Source organism: Miniopterus natalensis, chromosome 6 (assembly GCF_054644295.1).
Source record: "Miniopterus natalensis isolate mMinNat1 chromosome 6, mMinNat1.hap1, whole genome shotgun sequence".
Lineage (NCBI taxonomy): Eukaryota > Metazoa > Chordata > Mammalia > Chiroptera > Miniopteridae > Miniopterus > Miniopterus natalensis.
In genome coordinates, this window is record NC_142086.1 from 67,634,829 (window position 1) to 67,656,790 (window position 21,962).

The following is a 21,962-nucleotide window of genomic DNA, read 5'->3' on the forward strand; positions in this document are numbered from 1 at the left end:
TTATCTCTAAAGATGGATTCATCCAAAAAGCAAAATAACAATATGCTCTAAGAATAGAAGATACATTTTAATAATGTAGAAAAATTGAAAGATAAGGCTCATTTTTTAACTCTAGCTTAATGAATTAGGATGCTTAAAATTTTCTATTTTTATAAGTAAATTACTTTTACTTTACAAAGATATTTTTACTAAGTGGAAATTTAATGGGATCATTGCATCTTGGCATAGATCCGTGATAATTTGAGGAATTTATCTGCTTGGTGTAGTTAGTGTAACTTCTTTTCTATGTAGTTTTCAACTCAGAGAGATTTAGTTCGATTTGTTATTGTGGATTTTAGATAAGGGGATCCTTATAGTGTCATCATGTGATGTGTTTAATACATTGTATGAATAGAAATATGCTGGCAAAATAATTTGTAGAGGTTTCTTTGAATAAGTAGACATTGAGCAAATGTTTGATAAGTTTTAATAAAAATTTCACTTTGCTATAAAGCATAATTCTTCAGTGTACATGTGTTTCTGCCATAAAAATGATATAAAATTGTATATTGTATTATGGCAGAAACACATATACACTGAAGATATGATTTCTAAAAAATTTCCCATTCTGGAATATCACCCACTTAACTAACAGGGCTTCAGGAAAAATTAGGGTGAGGGGAGGACCCCTCAAATCCTATGACACTTTGTAACAGAGCCCTAACAAAAACAGGTAACCCCCTGATGAAACCACTGGCACGCCTGGCTCGGGGACTTGTGCTTCCTTCTCTGTGACGCAGATCCTGGTAGCAATTCAGTTCTAATAGGTCATTTTCATCAGAAGGAAAGAAATCTCAATCATACTGTTGATTCCTTATTAAGTCATTGTTTGAAGTCGAGGGAATATCTTTGTAGCTTTAGCTGCACTCCCATTTTTCCAGATCACTTAACTTAGTGGAAACTGCAGGGTTGTTCAAGGCAGTAAACAGTCAGTACTTGTGTTAAGGGGACACTTTCTATAAATTTTCAACTTTTTTTCTTTTGGTCTTCATACATTGCTAAGTTTTTGGCTTTAATTGTGAAACAGCTTGACCTTAATTGCCTCCTTAAAGTAATGTGCTGGAGAAAAAAATCACCTTAAGAGTCAATGAAACTCCAGAGTTTTGCCGACATTGTACTTCTATTTAGCAATTGCTTATGATGTAATTCACAGCAAAGGAAACAGAACAAACTGTACTTGGGACAATATTCCCAATATGCAAGGGCAAGTGTTTTTCTTAAAAGGCAGGCCAAAATAAATGAATAAATATATGAATATAATTTTACATATATATATAATTCCATTAGCACATTTGATCTTCCTGAAATGATTTTATCATTTAAAGCTATCCAAGTGCACCCATATTCAACCCCAACAATCACTGCAACCAATGACTTCATAATGTTTCTTCTGCTGTAACAGCTTTATTTTCTCTCTCTGTGCCTACGTATATCTCTATCTCTACCTCTGATCCTTTTGCTTTGCATATACAAATGAAATAACAGAACTCTCCTGCAGAAATTAGTTTTTAGCTCCTAATGCAAGGCTGTGGTTGCAGTAAATCTCTTCTAAAATTTTGTAATTGGAAAATCAATGAGAGTTAACACCATGAAAAGAGATATTGCAGCATTTTCTTTTTTCACACTTAGGAAGTAACACAAGTCTAAATTATGTGGGAACTTCTTTGAGCTGGGACTTCTGGATCATAGGAGGAAGCATGGCTATGTCAACGTGGTCATTAATATTTTTTGCAGGATAGCCAGGCTTTGGGGTGGTGATGGTAGTTAGAGTTTTGAAGCACTGACAGTGTCATAAAGTATATCATTTTTCTAACTAAACTAAAACTTTTACTCTTGGACTTTAACTTCTACAAGGTGCCATCCATTCCAAAATGCTATAACATATCAACTCTCTTTACTTTGATTAATGATACATTGTCAGAGTGATGAATTCTTCTAGAGTGTAATTTGAAAGATAATATCATTCTAGGGAGAAAAAAAGAAAGTTCAGGTGAGAATTTAGAACAGTCACCAGATGAAATCCTAGCATCACACAGTGTAGTGAGGGATGTGGGGGAACCTGGAAATGCTGGCAGTAAATCACATTCTTTGGCTTTAGTTTAAGCTTCTATTCTACAGTGAGATATATGATTTACTATGTGCCCCAAAGGCTGTTTTGGTTTTGTTTTTAAACATTTTTAGCATGTGGAGAAGATGCACAGGTAATTTTAATCATTTTCAGCCCCCTCTGCCTCCTGTTGATACCTTTTAGTACTTCTATATGTAAATTTTCATACTTAGAAAGATGGAAATACTATTATCTTTGAGTTTTAAAATTTGAAAATATATTTTTAATAGATGTAGTACAGTGTTATGATACTTAATATGCATAGTTATCTATTTTAAATATTTTATAACAATAACCACATTCTTGTTCACTGGCTACTTATTACTTAAAATGATAGTTTTTATATTGTCAAGTGAAGGATAATTTGTTTTGTGTTTCAAATTGGATAATTTATGTTGACCTATCATCAAGTTCACTGAGTCATCAAGTTCACTGAGTCATTCCATTTCACATCTCTTGTTAAGCTATTTAGGTCATACTCAAAAATTTTCGTTTTGTTCTCTTTGATGATTTTCATTTTTTAAATCAGCCCTTCTGTAGCTCTCTCATTTTCAGGATCACCCCATTAAGTGTTTGGCTGGTCTACTGCTCACCTCAACTGGGACCAAAACCTCAGGCTGTCAGAGCTATAGGTTTCATTTGTAATCAAATTTGCTCGTTTGTCGATAGTGCCACAGAAACTTCAAGATGCTGCCTTCCGCTGAGAATCAAGCACACTCCCTACTGAGCCAGGCCAGCCTTGCCCTAGTTACACTGACAGGCTTGGGAAGGGAGATATAAGACAGGAGCAGCCCCACGCAAGGCAGACACACACGTGCTTTCTTCACCAATGTCACAGTGGTTTTCCTTGAGTAAATGCTTCTCAACTTGTTGTTTGCTTTTGGTTGATTTCCTGAAATAGTTTTTTTAACAAATTTATCCAATTATAATATTTGTTTTATGGAGGTGCAATTATTTCCTGACCTCTGTATTATACCATAGTCTGAAGTCCCACTTCTGTCTACTAAATTTGATAGAAATTCTATTTTCTGGATATTTGAACAATTTTTCTACAGAGAAGTAGTGTATTGTGATCTAAATAAAATGGTAGCAGTTATTTGAATGCACAGCATTATGTTATCCCTCTACTAGGTGCCTTTCAGTCAGATTGAATAGTCTTCACAGCAGCAGCTTTGCCAGGAAGCGATTGTCTTCATTTTACAGGTGCAAACACTTATGCTTAGTGAGGTACATGATTTGCCCTTTTGTGCTATTATCAATAGTGCCATTTATTTTATCTTTGTTGACACTGACTTAGCTCGGGTAAAAGGAACGAATATTCAAATGGAATTTTTAGTCATTTTTAGCAAAGTAAATCAGTTAAATTTGATTCAACCAGCATTTCTCAACTTGTTAACCAGCGTTAAGCAATGTTCTAGTTGCAAAGTGTGACAGACAGGGCTGCCGGGAGGAGCATTAAAAGAAGGTGATGTGAAACATTGTATGTAAGGCAGAATAAGACATGGTTCTCTCTCTCAAGGAATTAATAATCACAAAAGGGAAGACAGCTATATTCAACCAATTGTAACACAACTGACTGATAAGTGTTTTGACACAGTGATGCTCAAAACTGAATGTGCATGCAAGTTACCTGTTAAACTGCAGATTCTGATTCAGTGAGGCTGAGTGCGACCTGATATTTCGTATTTTTAGAAAGTTTCCAGGTGATGGAGATGCTGCTGATTTATGGATCACACATTGAGCAGCAAAGCTCTAGTATTGATGTAAGCAAGGATTTATAAGAGCACACAGAAGATATGTCAATTTTGCTGCAGTTAGTTGAGGGAGAAAACTTTGTTTCAGAGAGATTAAACAACTTGCCCTTTTAAACTGCTTTTTATAATGCCATTGGATATACATTGGAACTGGATAACATTTGATCTGGGCCTGAAATGATAAATAGAATTATAATAGGAACACTTGCCTTTCCAAGTAGAGAGGAAAACTTTGGTGAGACATGGAAATAATGTATTTATGTATGTTACTAATGGGAAACACTTTTTTTTTTTTTTAATTCTCAGCCGAGGATATTTTTTCCATTGCTTTTCAGAGAGAGTGGAAGGGAGGGAGAGAGAAAGACACACATCGATTGGTTGCCTCCTGCAGGCACCCTGACTGGGGCCAGGGATCGAGCCTGCAACCAAGGTACAGGTCCTTGGCTGGAGTCGAACCCAGGACCCTTTAGTCTATGGGCTGATGATGCTCCAACCACTAAGCCAAACTGGCCTGGGCAAAACACATTTTTAAAACTTTTTTTTTTTTTTTTTGCTAGCTCAAACAATACCCAGTTAGAGGTAGTTTCCAAATATGCTTGCTACAGCAAAAGGACACCCAAATCTCAGTATCTTAAAACAGTAAAATTTTACTTTTTACTCACCTAAGAGTTCAACATGGGTGTCCCTGAGACATCTTCCCTCTTAAGCAATGATTTGATGACTTTTACTGTAACATTCACCATATTCCATATGTTCCTTCCAAGGTCACCATACACCAAACAGTAAAAAGTGTGGAGAAGGCACATTCGTTCCTTACCACCTTGTCACTGGAAGGGAAACTCATTACTGTTTCTCACATTCAGCAAACTGTCACAGAGCTCATCGGGTTCAAGGGGAGAGCCCACCTAGGTGAGGAGATTTTGAGTATCTAGCAATTGGTTGCCAGCTCTTCTCTGGAACGAGTATGGGAGATTGGGAATGAGTTTGGGGAGCTGAAAATTATTAACGTGTGATATATTTTTCACATATCTAGGAACTTTTAAGTATTGTGAAATAGCATGTTATAGCACTGTGGTGCATTTCTAATCTTATTGATTCTATTAAATTATACACCTCTTAGTTAAGGACTAGATGGTTTAAGTTTGTTCTGTAATCTTACTCTTATAGAATACTTTTAACTTTGTTCAAAAGTTTTACATTTTTCAAAGTTTGTGTTGCCCCACAACCCTCCCCAAATATGTAGGTGGCAGAGAAGGTGAGCAAAATGAGAATTTGTTCCGCCTTTCAATTTGCTAGTCTTTGGTCAAACCTGAAAATAAACAAACGAAATAAATTAAAAACAAAAGAATTAATTATCTTAGTTTCAAGAAATCACAACTGAAGCACGTTGTCTGTGTTAACATAATTCAGGAGGGAAAAAGATTAGACTAAAAGAAGGAGAGTCTTGGTTCTAAATCGAGCCCTGACATTTTGTACCCACTGGCTTTGACCTGAGCTTTAGGAGCTTGGGTTTCCTTGTCTGAGTAATGGGGATCAGAATATCTCTTCCCTTTCCTGGAGTGATTATTTTAAGAACAAGAAAAATAAAGTATTCATATACACTTTTAAAACCTAGGAAAGTAATATTTAAATATATGGTTTTCTGGGAAAGAAAATTCCCATTTATTGCCATTTTATTTATCCTGAATGAACAGAACTTTAAGCATTTCGTTTTATCAGTTATCCATGATGTTTACCATATTTTTAGTAGTAAATTTAATGTAAGAATAAAATAATTTTTTGGCCATTTCATTTTTATGTTTAATTTATCTTTATTGTTGAAAGTATTACAGATGCCCCCTTTTGTTCCCATTGACAGCCCCTCCCCCAGGCCTTCACCACACTATTGTCTTGTCCATGGTTATGCAAATATGTATATAAATTCTTTCGTTAATCTCTCCCCACCCCACTCCCACCTTCCCTCTGAGATCCCTCAGTCTGTTCATGCTCCTATTTCTGGATCATATCCTTTAAAAATGCTACCTAAAAATGTTATAAAAATTATTGTAACATTGATAGCAAGGTTCATGTTAGGACAGGAATAATCCTTCTTTTGTGTTATTTAAATAAACATATGTATTTGAATGGTAACTTTATTGTGATAAATTATATAGAATTAATACTATTGTTTTTTATTTTGATATTCGGTAAAATGAAAACTAGGTATTTTAACCACTTTTGAAATCAACAGACCTTTATTCCAGGAAATTTAAAATCAGGCTCAGATTGGATTATTATGTTTAAAAATATTTGCTAAAATACGGGTATTTCTAGAAAGATTAAAGCATTATTACAATTGGCTTGAATTTTTTCCTTTTTTCTTTTCTTCCTTTCATTTTTTCTTGTTAAATCAACTGTATTTAGCTTTAATATAAACAATAAAGTGCACACATCATTTCTCTGCTCATTGTTTAAAAATTGTGTAAAAAACAGCATAAATGTTTTCATCTTAAGCATTTGTAAGTGTATAGTTCAGCCGTATAAGTGCAGCAGCAGTAAATAAGCCATAGAGATCTAATGCATAGAATAATGAATATGCACAATAATATTGTCCTATAATTATGAATTGAATTTCTTTTTTAAAATGGGCTGCACAGGTCTCCATGGGATTTCTAATGATCATTGTGAAATTTGGAGCAGATACTGTCGATTTGTACATGCATAGCAATTTTTGCGCAAAGGTCATTTTTCATATATAATTTACTAGTTCCATGTGGAATAACACCAGTTAATTTGATGTTCACTGATTTATTCCAGAATCAGACTGAATCTTAACAAATTTTCAAAAGTTCATACTGGAAAGTTTCCATGTAATCTTAGCTATTTAAATAGATAGCTAGGTGAAAATTTAAAAATGGAATATTCCCATGGGAGAGTACATACTTATTTCTGATCCCCACTGGAGTTTTCCTCTGTCTTGAGGACATTTGCTAAGAAGAAAGACCTATTGCTTCTGTTCCTAATGCCAGGCTCTCAGAGAGCCTCTGAAAGGCCTGCATCTTCCCCCTGGAGTGTGTTTGGTTCAGGCTCAGACCTGCTGTGTCCTAGGGCAGACCAGGTGGTTCGGACAGGAGACTCCTCAGAGAACAGAGCCTGCCCCAGGTTTGCCTGTTTGTTCCTTTTCAGCCACTCTGAAAAAGGCATGGGGAAAGGTTTGCTGAATTACTTTTCTCTATCATTTATTTTAATTCTGGAGTCCTCTTGCTCTCTCCCCCCACACTTTATTTTTACCATGGGTTGTTTTCCAGGCATGGTGGTAGCCATACAGAGATTTAAGTAGACCTGTTTTTATTCTGTGAGCTTATATGGTATCCTGGGATGGATACCAAAAGACGATGTAAAATCAATATTGCGGGGGCGTTGGTAGAGATCTATGCAGGGTACAGAGAATGGGCACCTCACACAGCGGGGGAAGGAAGGCCGGGAAGGGTTCCCAGAAGTGGGAGTAACTTGGGACAAATCCAGAAGGAGAAGAAGCCTGCCAGGCAAAGAAGATAGTCCAGGATGGAGAGCCTTCTTGGAAACCAACACTCATGAGCAAAGGCACGGCCTGAGGAGAGACTTGGAAGGCCCCAGGCAAGGACAGGCAGACCCACTTCCTGATCTACACTTTTAAATAGTTAATATTTTCTAAAGGTGTTTTATCACTGAGGAATACTTATTACCGCTTATTCAGGCTCCCATTAGAGTAGCTATATTTAGTTCTTTAGCCTTGGTGTGCATAAAATAACACATCCATTTATTTGGGGTTGGCCTAGTGGAAAGGCTGTGAGTCATTAGAATTGTGTATACCTGGGGTCACTTCCCAGCCCTGCCACCCACTCACAGTGTGACCAAGGGCAAGTTAGTTAAACACTCAGAGCTTTGGTTTCTTTATCCCTGAAACAGAGATAAAAATAGGTATGCTTTAGAGTTGACTTCAGGATTAAATAACATGTTTTTAAGATACTTAGGATAGTATAAGCCCAAACCAAACTAGCCCTTCATAACATTGGCAGCTGTCACTATTATATTGGTTGATATAAATGCCAATAGATATGTTTAAATATTAAGTAAAATACATTGAATTTAGTAGTTACAGAATAATGAAAATGATTTGATGTATCTAACTTACTTAGGCTTATACTTGGCTTTTTAGTTATATTTTGTTTCTTTTTCAATAGGCAAAATCTCAAATATTATCCAATGTATTGGATGTTGCCCATCGGTTTATAAAGGAAATTAATCCAGGTGAACCCAAAGGGGAGAATTGCTCTACAAAAGAGATTAGTAAAAGCCAGCCTAAACCCAAATCTCCTCCTCGTCAGGGGTGCAGACCCCAGGTAAGCTGAGGGAAATACAGGAGACATTTGCCGTCATATATGGTCATGGAGACTGTCATGCATATACTTAACTAGAGCTGTAGAGTTTTGCAGATTATTTTGTCATGTTGTTTAATATGAATTTGTTTTTTTATTAATGAAGAATATCTTGACTATAAAAATACGTTTAAGGAGATTACTTTGATTCCACTGAATGCTGATTTCTTGATGAATGATCCTTTGATCATGTGGCTTCCTGGACATTTCCACCAAGTCAGGAAATGAATGAGTGTTTGGGAGGAACATAAAAATGGATAACACAATGCAATATAATGATTTTGTATTAATCAGGACTCCAGAGAGGCTAAAATTAGAAAACTTTGCCAAGTGTTATAGATGACAGTAAATCTCGCAGATTTTTAAAATCAGATATATCCCAAATGCTGGTAATTATTGAGATTGATTACTGATTCCATGATGTGCTAGATAAGTTTCATCAGCTCACTCCCATATTCTTACAATAGACTTGTTGTACTGATTGTTTTAAGCAAAAGACAGGCTTGCTCAGATTTTTTTATTTTTTTTATTTTTTAAGTTTTATTATTGTTTAAAATATTACAGATGTCCCTTTTTCTCCCCGATGACCTGTTCCACCCCATTCCTTCCCCCTCCCCAGTCCCTCTCCCCACCATTGTCCATGTCCTTGGGTTGTGTATATATGCACATAAATTCTTTGGTTACTCTCTCCCCCTCCACCCACCCGCCCTCCTCCATCCCTCTGACATTCATCAGTCTCATCTATGCTTCCATGTCATTGAATCTATTCTGATCTATGTAATACATAATCCTCAGATACTCACCTTTTCACTGCAGTTCAGAAATAGTGCATAACTTGGCCAAAGTCACACGGCTTGTTACTTGGTGACAGAGTGAGGCTTGAACCTCATCCATCTGTTGAGCTCTGAACCCAGGCTCTCAGAACATAAAAGGAAATGTGCTCTGTGCCAGGAGGACCTCTTTACAGCAGAGGAACTGCTCGAATTGCCCAGGAAAGTCAGCATATTTGCATGGATTTTGTGTTCTGACAGACTGGCCACGGGTGCTTCTGAGGAGTCACTGATGAATGGACAGCACTGATTCATCATATTTTCTAGCCCCTTTAGAATGGGCAGGGTCATGTTGGGCTCTGAGTGGAAGCAACATATGACAGTTCTGGGCTGAAACATTTAAGAGCCGATGTACAGTCTGCTGGCTTTTTTCTATCCTGACACCACTATGTGCAAGCCAAGTATTCCAAAGGCATAGCTATAAAATGCAGTGTCTTCTATCTCTGATTCGTTGCTTGGAAAGGAGCTGCCCTGAGGAGCTACTGCAGTCACTGCCCACTTAAACCCTGTCACTGAGTTTTCAATGCTTCTTCATTAGTGCAGTGCACATAGAGACACACACATACATACTGCCTACGCGATGCCTGTAATTACCTTCCCACTTACTTCTAAAACTTAGTATTTTCAAACTAAATTCATTATTTCTCCTCCAAAACCTATAGATATTACTATTAGTGTCAGCGTATCTTCCAGCTTCCCAGGCCAGCAAAACAGTTATTTTTTCACAGTCTTTTCTTTCCTTCCTCTGCTTGTCTGATCATTTACTATGTCCCATGCAGTCTACCATCTAAAAACTTTCTTGAATGTTTGGTGATTTCTGTTCTTACAGTTAATCTAAATACTGAAATTAGCTTTTTCTTGAGGTACAAGTTTATAGAGTGTAAATTTCATTTCATTCTCTCCCCTTCTAGGAATCAATATTTTCAATTTTGTATGTAGATATTTATTGAAACCAGTATTAATATACTTAGCATCCTGCTCTGCAAACGTGCTTTTTACATGTAACAAAATATTTTGACACCCATATAAATACAGTCTAGAACCTTCTCATTCTATACTGTGGCTATAAAATACTCCATTTATTGGACTTTTAAAAATCTATTTTCCACTGATCAACATTTACTGTTTCAATCTTTTGTCAGTACAAGCTATAGTTATAAAGAATGTTTTTGAAAATGTTGTTTTGCATATATATGTATATTTACATAATAAATTTCCGACATTCCTAACTGAAGAGGATTATGCATTTGTGATGTTGATATTGCCAAATGTCTGTAACATTTTCCTTGGTGTCCTTGCATCCAAGCTCACTATTCCCTGATTTCTCTCTTTCCCACACGACTGTGTGGGACTCTTCAGTGCCTTTGTGTTTCCAATAAGTTTAAGTCCAATTTTCTCTCTATGGCAGGCAGTAACTTTCATGATCTTCCCCCTGTTCATCTTTCCACCGTTTATATTTTTTCATATCCCACTTTTTGCTATAACAATATGAACTACTTTTAGTTTCATGCCACTGTGCTGTTTGGGTCCATGTCTTTGTCTGTGTATCATCCCCTCTCTCTGGAATCCTACCCCTGCCACTTTTTGCCCATAGAATTCTTGTTTATCTGAGTTAGATACCTGTTTCTGTTGTGGACTTACTAACCTGTGTTTCTGTGGCCAACAGCTAGCATAGTGTCAGGCAGGTTCCCAGGTGCTTTTTCTTTATATTTAAAGTTTTATACATTTATTTAATGATCTTCTTTCAATTGTACTCTAACAATCTGCATATTTATTTTGCAATTAAGGACTGCACATAAAGGATTCTACTTTTGTATCTGGAAGATACACTGGAGATTTAACAATTTGATATCAGTATAGGTATCCACATTTCATAACTCACCATTGGTGTGGAATTTATTTTGCTATGGCTAATTTGAATGTTTTCTCTGATTCAGTGGATAACTGCCAAATACTACCTTTATTTTTTGTGTGTGTTTGTAATGGATTTATATTCTTGTACTGAATTCATCCTTTCTCCCATCATCACACTAAGAAGCATGCAATGTTTCATATGCATTTCATTCATTCATTCATTCATTTGTTAATGAGCACGACTTTGAGCCAGGCACAGCTCTTGGCACTGAGGGGGCAAAATATTCCCCGATTTCATTACATTCTAATGGGGAGAGAGAGAGATGATAAAGAAATAAACAGAGATAAGTTACTTTGAGAAAAATAAAGCAGATAAGGGATTAGAAAGTGGGGGGTGGGGAGAGTCTATATTTTTAAGGCCATCAGCAGGGCCATCGCCTCCTCTCTGAGTAGGTGACGTTTGCGCAGAGACTGAATGGAAGGAGTGGAATGGCTGTGCGGAGCTGTGGAGAGGGACCATTCCAGGCTTTGGGTACAGCCAGTGCAAAGCCCACCGCGGGAACGTGCTGGGTGGGTTCCAGAACTGCAGAAATAGAAGTTTGGCCGGAGCGGCTTGAGTGAAGGGGTGAAATGAAGGAATTGAAGTAGAAGGTGGGGAGTACAAGGCTGTGCAGGCCCTTGTAAGTCCTAGTAGGGTCTGGGGGCTTCATAGAGAGTCAGTGGAGGGATTGGAGCAGAGGCCTGACATGGTCAGATTTGCATGTTTTGAAACTGCTCTTTCTGCTGTGGGGAGGTTGCAGGAGCAGGAGACTGGAGAAGTAGGAGGGCCACATACAAGGCTGTTGTCGCTTTCCAGGGAGAACACTGGTGAATATCATAATGATAAATCCTCAGTCCTGTAGACTCCAGTTTTAATAGTTTATGAAGAGACCATTTGTAATTGCTCATACAATTTTAAAGAAACCAGTAAAACATATAAATAAGTACAACTTTAAAACATTCTATTCTAAGCTTAAAAAATGTGACTTACAATGCCTCTGCGGTTTATGATACGGAAACTCTAATAACACATACTTAGATACATTTTTAATTGGTTTAGATGGAAGTTTCAACAACACAAGAAGGAGAATGTAGAAACCCGAGGGAGAGGCTCTTGTGTGAAGGGTCATTCGATGAAGGAGCTTCTGCCCAGTCCTTTCAGGAAGCTTTAAATGAATGGAGAACTGGACATCATAATGACAGTGGGAAACAGAACTCACCTGCAGCAAAACCAGGTATAGCTATTTTTATAAAACAAATGTAAAGTATAGCTGAACCTAACTCCTTTCTCTGTGAATGTAAGTGCAATATTCAAAACAATTAACATTGGGATAGCAGTTTGATATAACTCCTCAAAAGAATGGTCGCTGTATGACCATTGGTTGGTGGTTTAATATTTATAGAACCCTTGAACTGGGCATTGGGAATATTTGTGTTTGTTTCCTACGTAAATTTGGGCTCTCGAATAGAGAATTGGTTTCTTTCAGCTCCCATTCCCCTAGAAGAAAGCTTTTGTCAGGACAACCATTTCTTTATTGGATTGTAATTACAGCACATAAAACAGGAGAATCTTTGAGATAGAGAAGTCGAGAATTTTTTATATTTGTCTTGAAAAATGTATTTCAAATACTGCCATGAACTTCAGGGTAGAATTGATTAGTCTTCTGTTTTTCTTTCTTTTTGAAGAAAGACTTCTTGTTTTTATTTTTCCTTGATGATTTTCATGTCCTTTTTCTAGACATTGAAAAACTAGATGACTGAAGCGTAGAGCATCTTTGCTTTGAGTTTCCCAGTATCTCTTGAGGAAAACCATCCTTTAAAAAAGTGTTTGATTTATTAATTTTATTACTCAGAATCTTGTAGAGGCTTTGAATTGCTTTTCATTGAGAATAAAATGTTAGGTAATAAATTTCAATAATGTATCTTAGTTGACAGCATCCAATTTTATTACTGCTATTTTACTCTTTCTCAATGAAGGAACTCTCCTGGTTGTTCCTCCTTTATAACAGTATAATTTCTAACATTGAGGTATCGAATACTATCTTCCCATTAGAAGTGGGGTTTTTACTAAACAATTTTCTCTCCTTTAAATATTTTTTTACATTTTTTTATGAAATTCTAATTTTATTACTATTTCTAGAACTTAATTTGTATACTCTCTTTATTACATACCTCAATATAACTCTCATTGACTATGTTTTTATGTGCCTTTTATTTTAACTTTCTTGTTTTGATATACTTTCTACTATTCTACTCTGAAAGGGACTAAATCTTCCTTTTGATTGTCCACTTTGAAGGACATAGCATTTAAAGTAAAAGAAGGACTGATTTGATAAATCAGATTAGGTCAAAGAAGTGGAAAACCATTTAAAATACAGTGGTGCCTCGGTTTTCGAGGGTTTCCGTTGCTGAACATTTCGGGTTATGAACGCTGTAAACCCGGAGTAAATGCTTCGGTTTTCGAACCCGCCTCTGAAGTTGAACAGGCCGTGCGGCCTCCACTGAGGGCAGCATCCTGAGGCCTGGCTGTTGGCTGTGGGTCCCTCGGTTTTCCAGCGTTTCAGAGCTCCCACGGGCTTCCAGAGCGGGTTACATTAGAAAACTGAGGGACCACTGTATTTTTAAATTTATTTTTCAGTTACAGTTTACGTTCAATATTATTTTATATTAGTTTCGGGTGTATAGCATAGTGGTTAGACAATCATATACCTTACAAATTGTTGCCCCTGCTATTTCCAGTACCCACCTGGGACTCTGCGGAGTTATTACAGTATTATTGACTGCATTCCCTGTGTGGTATTTTACATCTCCATGACTGTTTCGTAACTACCAATTTGTACTTCTTAATCCTTTTACCTTTTTCACCTAGTCCCTCAATGCCTCCTGCCCACCCCACCTCTGGCAACTATCCATCTGTCCTCTGTGTCTATAATTCTGTTTCAGTTTCGTTTGTTCATTTATTTTGTTCTTTAGATTTCACATATAAGTGAAATCGCATGGTATATCGTTCTCTGACTGACTTATTTCACTTAGCATAATACCCCCTAGATCCATCCATGTTGTCCCAAATGGTAATATTTCATTCTTTTTTATGGTTGAGTACTATTTCATTGCATATGTACCACAGCTTTTTTATCCAGTCGTCTATTGGGTTGCTTTCATATCTTGGCTGGTGTAAATAATGCTGCAATGAACATAAGGGCCCATATATTCTTTAGCATTATTGTTTTGGGTTTGTTTGGGTATATACCCAAAAGGAGAATCACTGGCTCATAAGGCAGATGCATTTTTTATTTTTTGAGAACTTTCTGTACTGGTTTCCACAGCAGTGGCACCAATCTGTATTCCCATAAACAGTGCATGAGGGTTTTCTTTTCTCCACACCCTCACCAAAACTTGTTTGTGGATTTACTGATGACAGCCTTTTTGACAGGTGTGAAGTGATAACTCACTGTGGCAAGTAATTAAAAACTTTTGTTCTTTATTGTAGAAATAACTATATTATAGGAATAACATTATGATTATTTAAAATAATTTGGTTATAATAAAAAAGTTACCAAGAAGAAAATATAAATAACCCAATCCTACAATCTGGAGATAACCAGTGTTAACATGTTGGTACATATTTTTCAGGGAGAATATTCTAGCACAATAGGCTAGAGAGAAATTACATTGGAAAGACAAGCCTGAAGAGAAGATAAAGGGTGGCATAGATATAGGTGGAAAATTGGTAAAGTACATGATCATAAAAACCAATGGAGGGGATAGTGTTTTAAAATAAAGAAGTAAGGTCAATAGTGTAGTTTCAGTGGAGGAATCATTAAGATGAGAACTTTTGTTGATATAATATGTGATTTTTTTTTGCTCTAGAGTATTATATATATGTTTGTGTGTATTATATGTATATGTTTGTAAATATTTTCCTTTCCTTAAGATATTAAATAGATACAAAAGAACGTTTATAAAATTTATATAGCTTATAAAGAAAAACAAAATACTAAGCATCTGTTCTCTCCCCGCTTTCCTTCCCTCTAAGAGATTATCACTAGCCTGAATTTTGTGGGTTTTTTTTTTTATTTCCTTGATTTTCATGCAGTTTATTGCACATGTGTATCTCTAAACAACAAAATGTTAAATTTGCATATATTTGAACATTCTGTAAGTGGAAAGCTAGTATATGTACTCTTTTGCAACTTGTTTATTTTACTGAATACCATTTAGCGATATTTATCCATGAAAATGTGCATAATTGTATTTCATTCATTTTCACTCTTCATAGTCTTCTGTTATATGAATATAACACTATTTACCTATTTAAATGTAGATGGTTATTTGGGCCGATTCTCATTTTTGAAATTACGAATGGTGCTGTTGCGAATATTCTTGCACAGGTCCCCTGGAACACGTGTGCACACATTTCTAGGATGTCTGTTCCCGGGAGTGGAATAGCTGCGTCACCAGGTGTACCTGTCTTCAAGTACACCAGACAAAGCTGAGTAATTTACCCAAGTGTTTGAATCAGTTTACACTCTCACCTGCAGAGTGTGAAAGGTTTGGTTGCTTCCCATTATCACCAACATTTAAATAGTCAGATTTTAAAAGTTTTGCTGGTCTGACAGAAATAAAGTGGCCTTTCTAATCTGTTCACCTCCTTACAGATGACATCCAGTATCTTTTCATATGTTCCTTGGCCATTTAGTTTAGTAATGTGCTTTGAATCTCCAAGTTTTCGAGTTATTTCTTTCCCAGAAATCTCCATCCGTTTTAAATATCTCTGAATAGTGGTTTTAATTTAGTAGTACTTCAGAAACATCTGACGCATCTGGAAGTCAATTGCCGTGTGGCTATAAATTCATGAAGACAGTTGTCTCCTCCAGGTGCCACCACCTGAGTTATTTCTTTTCTGTTTCCCATAATGTGTAAGCATTATTGTCAGTGGCTGTAATACATACCTTTATGTTTGTGTGTGTTTATAGACTATATAATGAGTATATTTGTATTTATCTTTAGCATTTAAAATCAGTAGCTTTTAAAAACCTTTTGAATCATAAAATTCTTTAATTTCAAGGGATTATTGAAGAACGCTGTCTATACAGTCATTTAATAAATCATCAATGTTTATCTCTTTTGCATTATTTAAGCCTAGAATTGTTGATTACAGATAACTATCAGAGCATATTTGGTGAGTTCTATATCTTGAGAGAAGTTATGATAATTTATAGACTAGGTTACATTAACTCTGTATTTTATGTTTATTGTTATAGACTCATTGGAAGAATGTGAAGTACAAACCAACCTGAAAATTTGGAGAGAACCACTTCATATTGAATTTAAAGAAGACAGTATATCCTACATGGAAAAATTATGGCTTAAAAAACACAGAAGGTATTTTCTGACTTTTTGCATTATTAATAAGAAATAATAAAAGCTATTTATGTTTTTTGCTTGTGTGACATGCTTTTTTTTGTAGCAATCTCATATGTATGCTTGACATTTGCATAAATAATTTTAAAGCAATATTAAATCCCCATGAAGCTTCTACTGTTCTAATAAGAATTTTAATTCTACTTATGTATATGATGCATCATTAGTTTAGGGTTTTCCTTGAGAAATGTAAATGTAAATGTGGGAAAAGGCACAAAACAGTATAAAATTTAAGAATAATAGCAAAATAATGTGATAAATGAAAGACTACTGAGAGAAGGTATTGCTCTCAGACATTTGACATTAGCATAAACTTCTGAAGCTATATTTTTCAGAATCTAATTTTAAGTTTAATTAGACCTTTAATTTTATAATTTTATTAATAGTATTCAAATATATTTTATTCAAAGACTAATATATTAGATTCACCATTTCATAAATTGTTTAAAATTTAACATTAAATATTAATAAACAACATTTATTTTTCACAGTTCTTAAGGCTGGGAAGTCCAAGAGAAAGGTGCCAGCAGATTCAGTGTCAGGAGAAAGCCAGCTTCCCAGTTCATAGATGCCCATCTTCTCATTGTGTCCTCACATACGGATGGGACTAGGGAGCTTTCTCCAGTCTCTTTTATAAGGGCACCAATCCCACTCACGAAGGCTCTACCCTCATGACCTAATCTCCTCCCAAAGGCCTTTCCTCCTAATATCGTCACCTTGGGGGTTAGGATTTCAACATATGAATTTTGTGAAAACACAGACATTCAGAACAGAGCTTTCTGCTCCTGGCCCCCAAAGATCATGTCCTACTTTCATACAAAATATGTTCATTCCATTTAATTGCCCTAAAATTCTTAACTCATTCCAGCACCAACTCAAAAGTCTAAAGTCCACATTCTTATCTAAATATCATCTAAATCAGGTATGGGTTAGGCTCAGTGTATGATTCATTCTGAGGCAAGTTGCTCTCTAACTGTGAAATCAGCATACAATAGATATTCCCATTCTAAAAGGGAGAAATAGGAAAGAAGAAACAGGTCCTGAGCTAGTCTGCAACCCGAGGGCAAATTCTACAGGACCTCAAGTCTTGAGAACTATCCCCTCTGTCTATACTCTGCCCTCCAGACCAACTGGGGTGGAGGTCCCACTTCTAGGCATACTAGAGCAGGGCTCCAGCCTTTCAGACACACTGAAGCAGATCCCTTAAATTCTCTTGGCCCACATTTTCTCATCTGGAAAATATTGAGTTTATAATAAACAATCTATAGGGCCTTAGCTCTAATACTTTACTATCTAGGCTCTGTCAGTCTTTGGTCCAGGGCTTTATTCACAAAATTAGATGTTTTCACTTCATGAAGAAGTATCTGGATAATAGTACATTTATGTGTATCTATGATTGAAAACTTTCCAGTTTGACAGTATATCCATGCCAAACTGGAAAGAGATTTCTGGTGGCCAAGTGCCAATTTGTCTCTGACTTTTACTCTTTAATATTTCCATCACTTAATTAAATTATGGACATAAAATGACATGCTCATCAAATTTGTTTGGACACAAAGCTGAATAACATAAATATTTTGGAGTGTTCTGATGTATACATTACCTGTATTGGGAAAATACACATAGCCATAGATTGCCAGGAAACTGTCAACTTTTAGTGCCTTTGCCAGTTGAGAGGAAGACTATATAGATTAATGGTTATGAACATGGGCTTGGGAGGCAGACACCTTGAGTTCAAATTCCTCTTCTGCATTTATTACCTGAATGACTTTGAACAAGTTGGTTTACTTCTTTGTGCCTCAGTGTCTTCATCTGTAAAATTAAAATAATACTAGTGACTATTTAATGCATCTATTAAAATGTAATGCCCCAAGTAGTTAGAATAGAGCCTGGTACATTTTAAGTTATGCATCAATGTTACCTATTAATATCATTAAGAAGGCCCTGACCTTAACATGGGGACTTCATGAGCTTGCATGGTCTACAAGGGCTGTAGTTACTCTTATTCTTGTTTAAAAAGTGACTAGCTCCCCAGTAACTTGGGAATGATTTCTGGAACACTCTTGACCTCTGAGAATCCCTGTGCTTCATTGCCTTCCATATGAGATGGGCCACATCAAACCTCATTGTTAATTGGATGACAGATGCCATCGTCAGAACACTTCATATTCATATCGTGGGACCCTATTTTATTACCCTACTGGTTTGGTGGAAGCTTGGAATAATGTCTTCAGATTCTCTTAGAACTTAGCAACATAATGCCAAAGCTGTGGGACACAACACACATTCATAAATTAGCTTTTTAAACAATGTGGTATGCTTAATGGGCTTCATGTGGCTTTTTTCAAGAACACTGATTCTATCATAACTTTACTATTCATCCTAACCAAAAACAGTGGGATATGCAATTAAAAAGTCTTGTGTGATGTTAATTTGATTTACAAAATTATTTTAGTGGATTAAGATTCTGTTATGCAATCATGCTTTTCTTCCATGAATTAGAGGTACAACTATGATTTCATTATTAATTTTGTAGACTTACTCCTTTGCGAAATAAATCAATATCTTGTCTAGGAAGTTTTAGGTAATGTATTTTAGTCTTCTAATTGCTTCCTCCTTGTTTTGTAGAACTCCACAGGAGCAACTTCGCAACATGCTACCAGATACATTCATACCTCAGTGTACAACCACTAGTGAGGCACAGAGTTCTCAGAATAAAAGTGATGAAGATAGTGATGGTTAGTTCAGTCTTGATTAGACAGTTTCAAAATTTATTATTTAAAGTTTTAAACACTAAGCATTAATCAGCATCTGCTTTTGTTTTTCTTTACTGGATCATTCTCAACTGGACTATGTACCCTTTATCTCCTGTTCAAAATGCATACTTTCCCCCCATTTTCTAGATATACTTTCATTTAAAAATTGAATGTTAAGAAGATGTATATTTTAATTGAACTAGGAAAATTGGCAGCATTTCTATATTTGTGTGGATGGATGAGAGAATATTATTCTTTAATTTTTCGCTATGTTATTTGAAGATAGGAAATTATCAGATAAAGTATATGCCTTGATGATATTATTTTCCAATCTTATTTCCTAGTTGAGGAGACCAAAGTACAAAGCCCAGCTCTTTTACTGCCAGTAGAAGAATTAAGCACAGAGAGACCTGAAATCTCTGTAAAAATAGTCGAACTGGATGATGTAAGTGCATAATGACCAGTCATATTACTTAACAAACAGGAAATTCATAACATATAGTTGCAACTGCATATTATTTTCAACAAGACTTCTTTGATAATCCAACATAGTTTAATGGGAAATTTACATGTGTTTGAATTTATTCATGCTGATAGTAATAAAACAGTACTATTTTTTAGTGTTGACAGTAAGTTTCTGCATTAATAATGCATCATTTTTTTGGAAGCATGCAGTGTGGGAGATGAAAAGACATTTTATTTTTTTAACTTATAGAAATCTAGTTTAGTGTTGTACTAGTTCTTTATATATCAGGCTTTTAAACAAATATTAGTATGGTATCTATTTAATAAAATCTGTATACATTTAGGTTTTGAATGTTATTTAATATTATCTTCTATTTAAAGGAAAAATTGTGTGATGATTTAATGGATTTAGTATAATAATAACTTGAATACAGGTCTTTACAAGACAACAAATAGAATTGGCTGAAGCTAAAGCCAGTCAGATCCAGAGGTCCAGGCTGAAGGTTTAAATTGTGACAAACTCAGTGCCTTTCTGACTTTCTAATCATCTAGTAGCTGAATAAACCACTTATCCTTGATGTTTGTATTACTGTGGTTGTCAAAGAAAAATGCTAGAATGTAGGAATTACTTAGCAACATTATTATTTCTCCTTTGGATAAATTTAAGCTATTGAACAAACAACTATGCACACACATGCATATATATGTGTGTGTGTGCTTGCTAAGTTCTTGATGCCATATAGTCAGAGAGCTCATGACATTATTTGTAGAAGAAAATTCTATAAATATTACTGACAAGTTAGCTGGTTAATATATAATACATTTATTGAACATACTAATATGCAACATGCATTTAATAAGACTTATGAAGAGGAATTTGAAGGACGGGGGAACATCATGCCTTACAAAGTTGACTTAGCTGATGCAGAGAGTCAACAAAGGTAAGGTCTTTCTAATTCACTTTTGCTGGCTTATTAAAAACCCACCAAAAAAAAAAAAAATCAGCTATCTCTTTAAATGAGATATCCATAGTGTAAAAAATGAATAACTTAAATGTTAGAGTATATTTTACTAAAACCATGTTTAAATTTGTGTACACTATTGCTAATATTTGTAAACATTCAATAATTAGAAAATTGTCTCTAATGATATATTTCTACTCTTACCTAATATCTGGATTATTTAATAGGTGCTTCTGAATTTAGGAATTGTTCTTATTTGAAATGGCTGACCAAGGCCATTATATGTCATATGAGCTTTGTTCTTTTCTTAAAAGATAACTCTGTATTTTCCTCACTTCAGTTTGCTGTGAACCCTAAATAAAAACAGGTACATTAATAATTAGTTTGAGAGACAAAAAGAGCTCCCAGACTATAGATTACTTCCTAGACAGATTTTACTTTGTGATAAATTAAATAGATTAAGTATAATGGTTTACTTTGCAACTTTTTTGTGGATTTTTGTCATTTCCAAATGAAAAATAATATCTAGCTATATTTTTTAGTAATGTTAAAATTACTCCAAGGGACTTCACTGTTGAAACTTTAGCTAGGATTTCAGACATTTTGACTACAAGTATTAAATTGGTTAAACAGAAGAATGAAGTTTCCATTAAATAACCCCTAAGCCAATTCTTTGTTTATATGTTCAGATCAATTTAGGCCCCTCTCAGCATTTTGGAACAGCATCCGGCCTATGCCGTGCACTCAGACGTGAAAAGCCCCACGTTTGGACACATAGACCCAGATGTCTAGCAGCAAACGTGCTTCTTACATTTGACAGAAGGCAGTAGACCTTCTGGTCAGTAGATTAGAAGTTTATATCCACTACTATATTCCTAAGGAACCGAATGGCATTTCTGCTCTCTAATTTGAGTGGTTTATATGTCTTATCTTTGCTTTGACCTCCATGTATGGTATTAGAGAAGACAGAAAAGTTACTGATGGTGGTTTGGCAATAGTTTTGCTTTTGGGTTTGGAGATGCCCTTAGAGCTTCTTATTTTCTTAGAAAAATCATAATCATAGTTGACACAAGAGGATCTTTTTGATTAAGCATAATTCATGAGTTTTTGTGATGGTACTATGTAGAGCTTGCATAAATATCAGGTTTATTAACATATTACTCAACTCATAGAAAATGTTATTTTAACTGTAACTATACCTATATATAGTAATCATCATTAAAAATGAAACAAATGCCACATATGCTATTTTAACTCTTATAGTTCATTGATGAACAACTAAAAGTTTATTTACATATAAGGCCTTGATTTGATGGAATGAGACTTGACTTAGGA

At 35.4% G+C, this 21,962-nt stretch overlaps 1 protein-coding gene across 2 annotated transcripts in view; it reads left to right on the forward strand.

The window, feature by feature from the left end:
- ZBBX (zinc finger B-box domain containing) overlaps window positions 1-21,962 on the forward strand; it is a 78,014-nt gene that overhangs the window by 28,535 nt on the left and 27,517 nt on the right. For both annotated transcript variants that reach the window (XM_016215717.2, XM_016215718.2), the window contains exons 7-12: window positions 8,103-8,261; window positions 12,081-12,255; window positions 16,285-16,405; window positions 19,073-19,182; window positions 19,545-19,645; window positions 20,527-20,606. In XM_016215717.2, coding sequence (XP_016071203.2) covers window positions 8,103-8,261; window positions 12,081-12,255; window positions 16,285-16,405; window positions 19,073-19,182; window positions 19,545-19,645; window positions 20,527-20,606 — 746 coding nt within the window. The remainder of the gene's footprint in view (window positions 1-8,102; window positions 8,262-12,080; window positions 12,256-16,284; window positions 16,406-19,072; window positions 19,183-19,544; window positions 19,646-20,526; window positions 20,607-21,962) is intronic.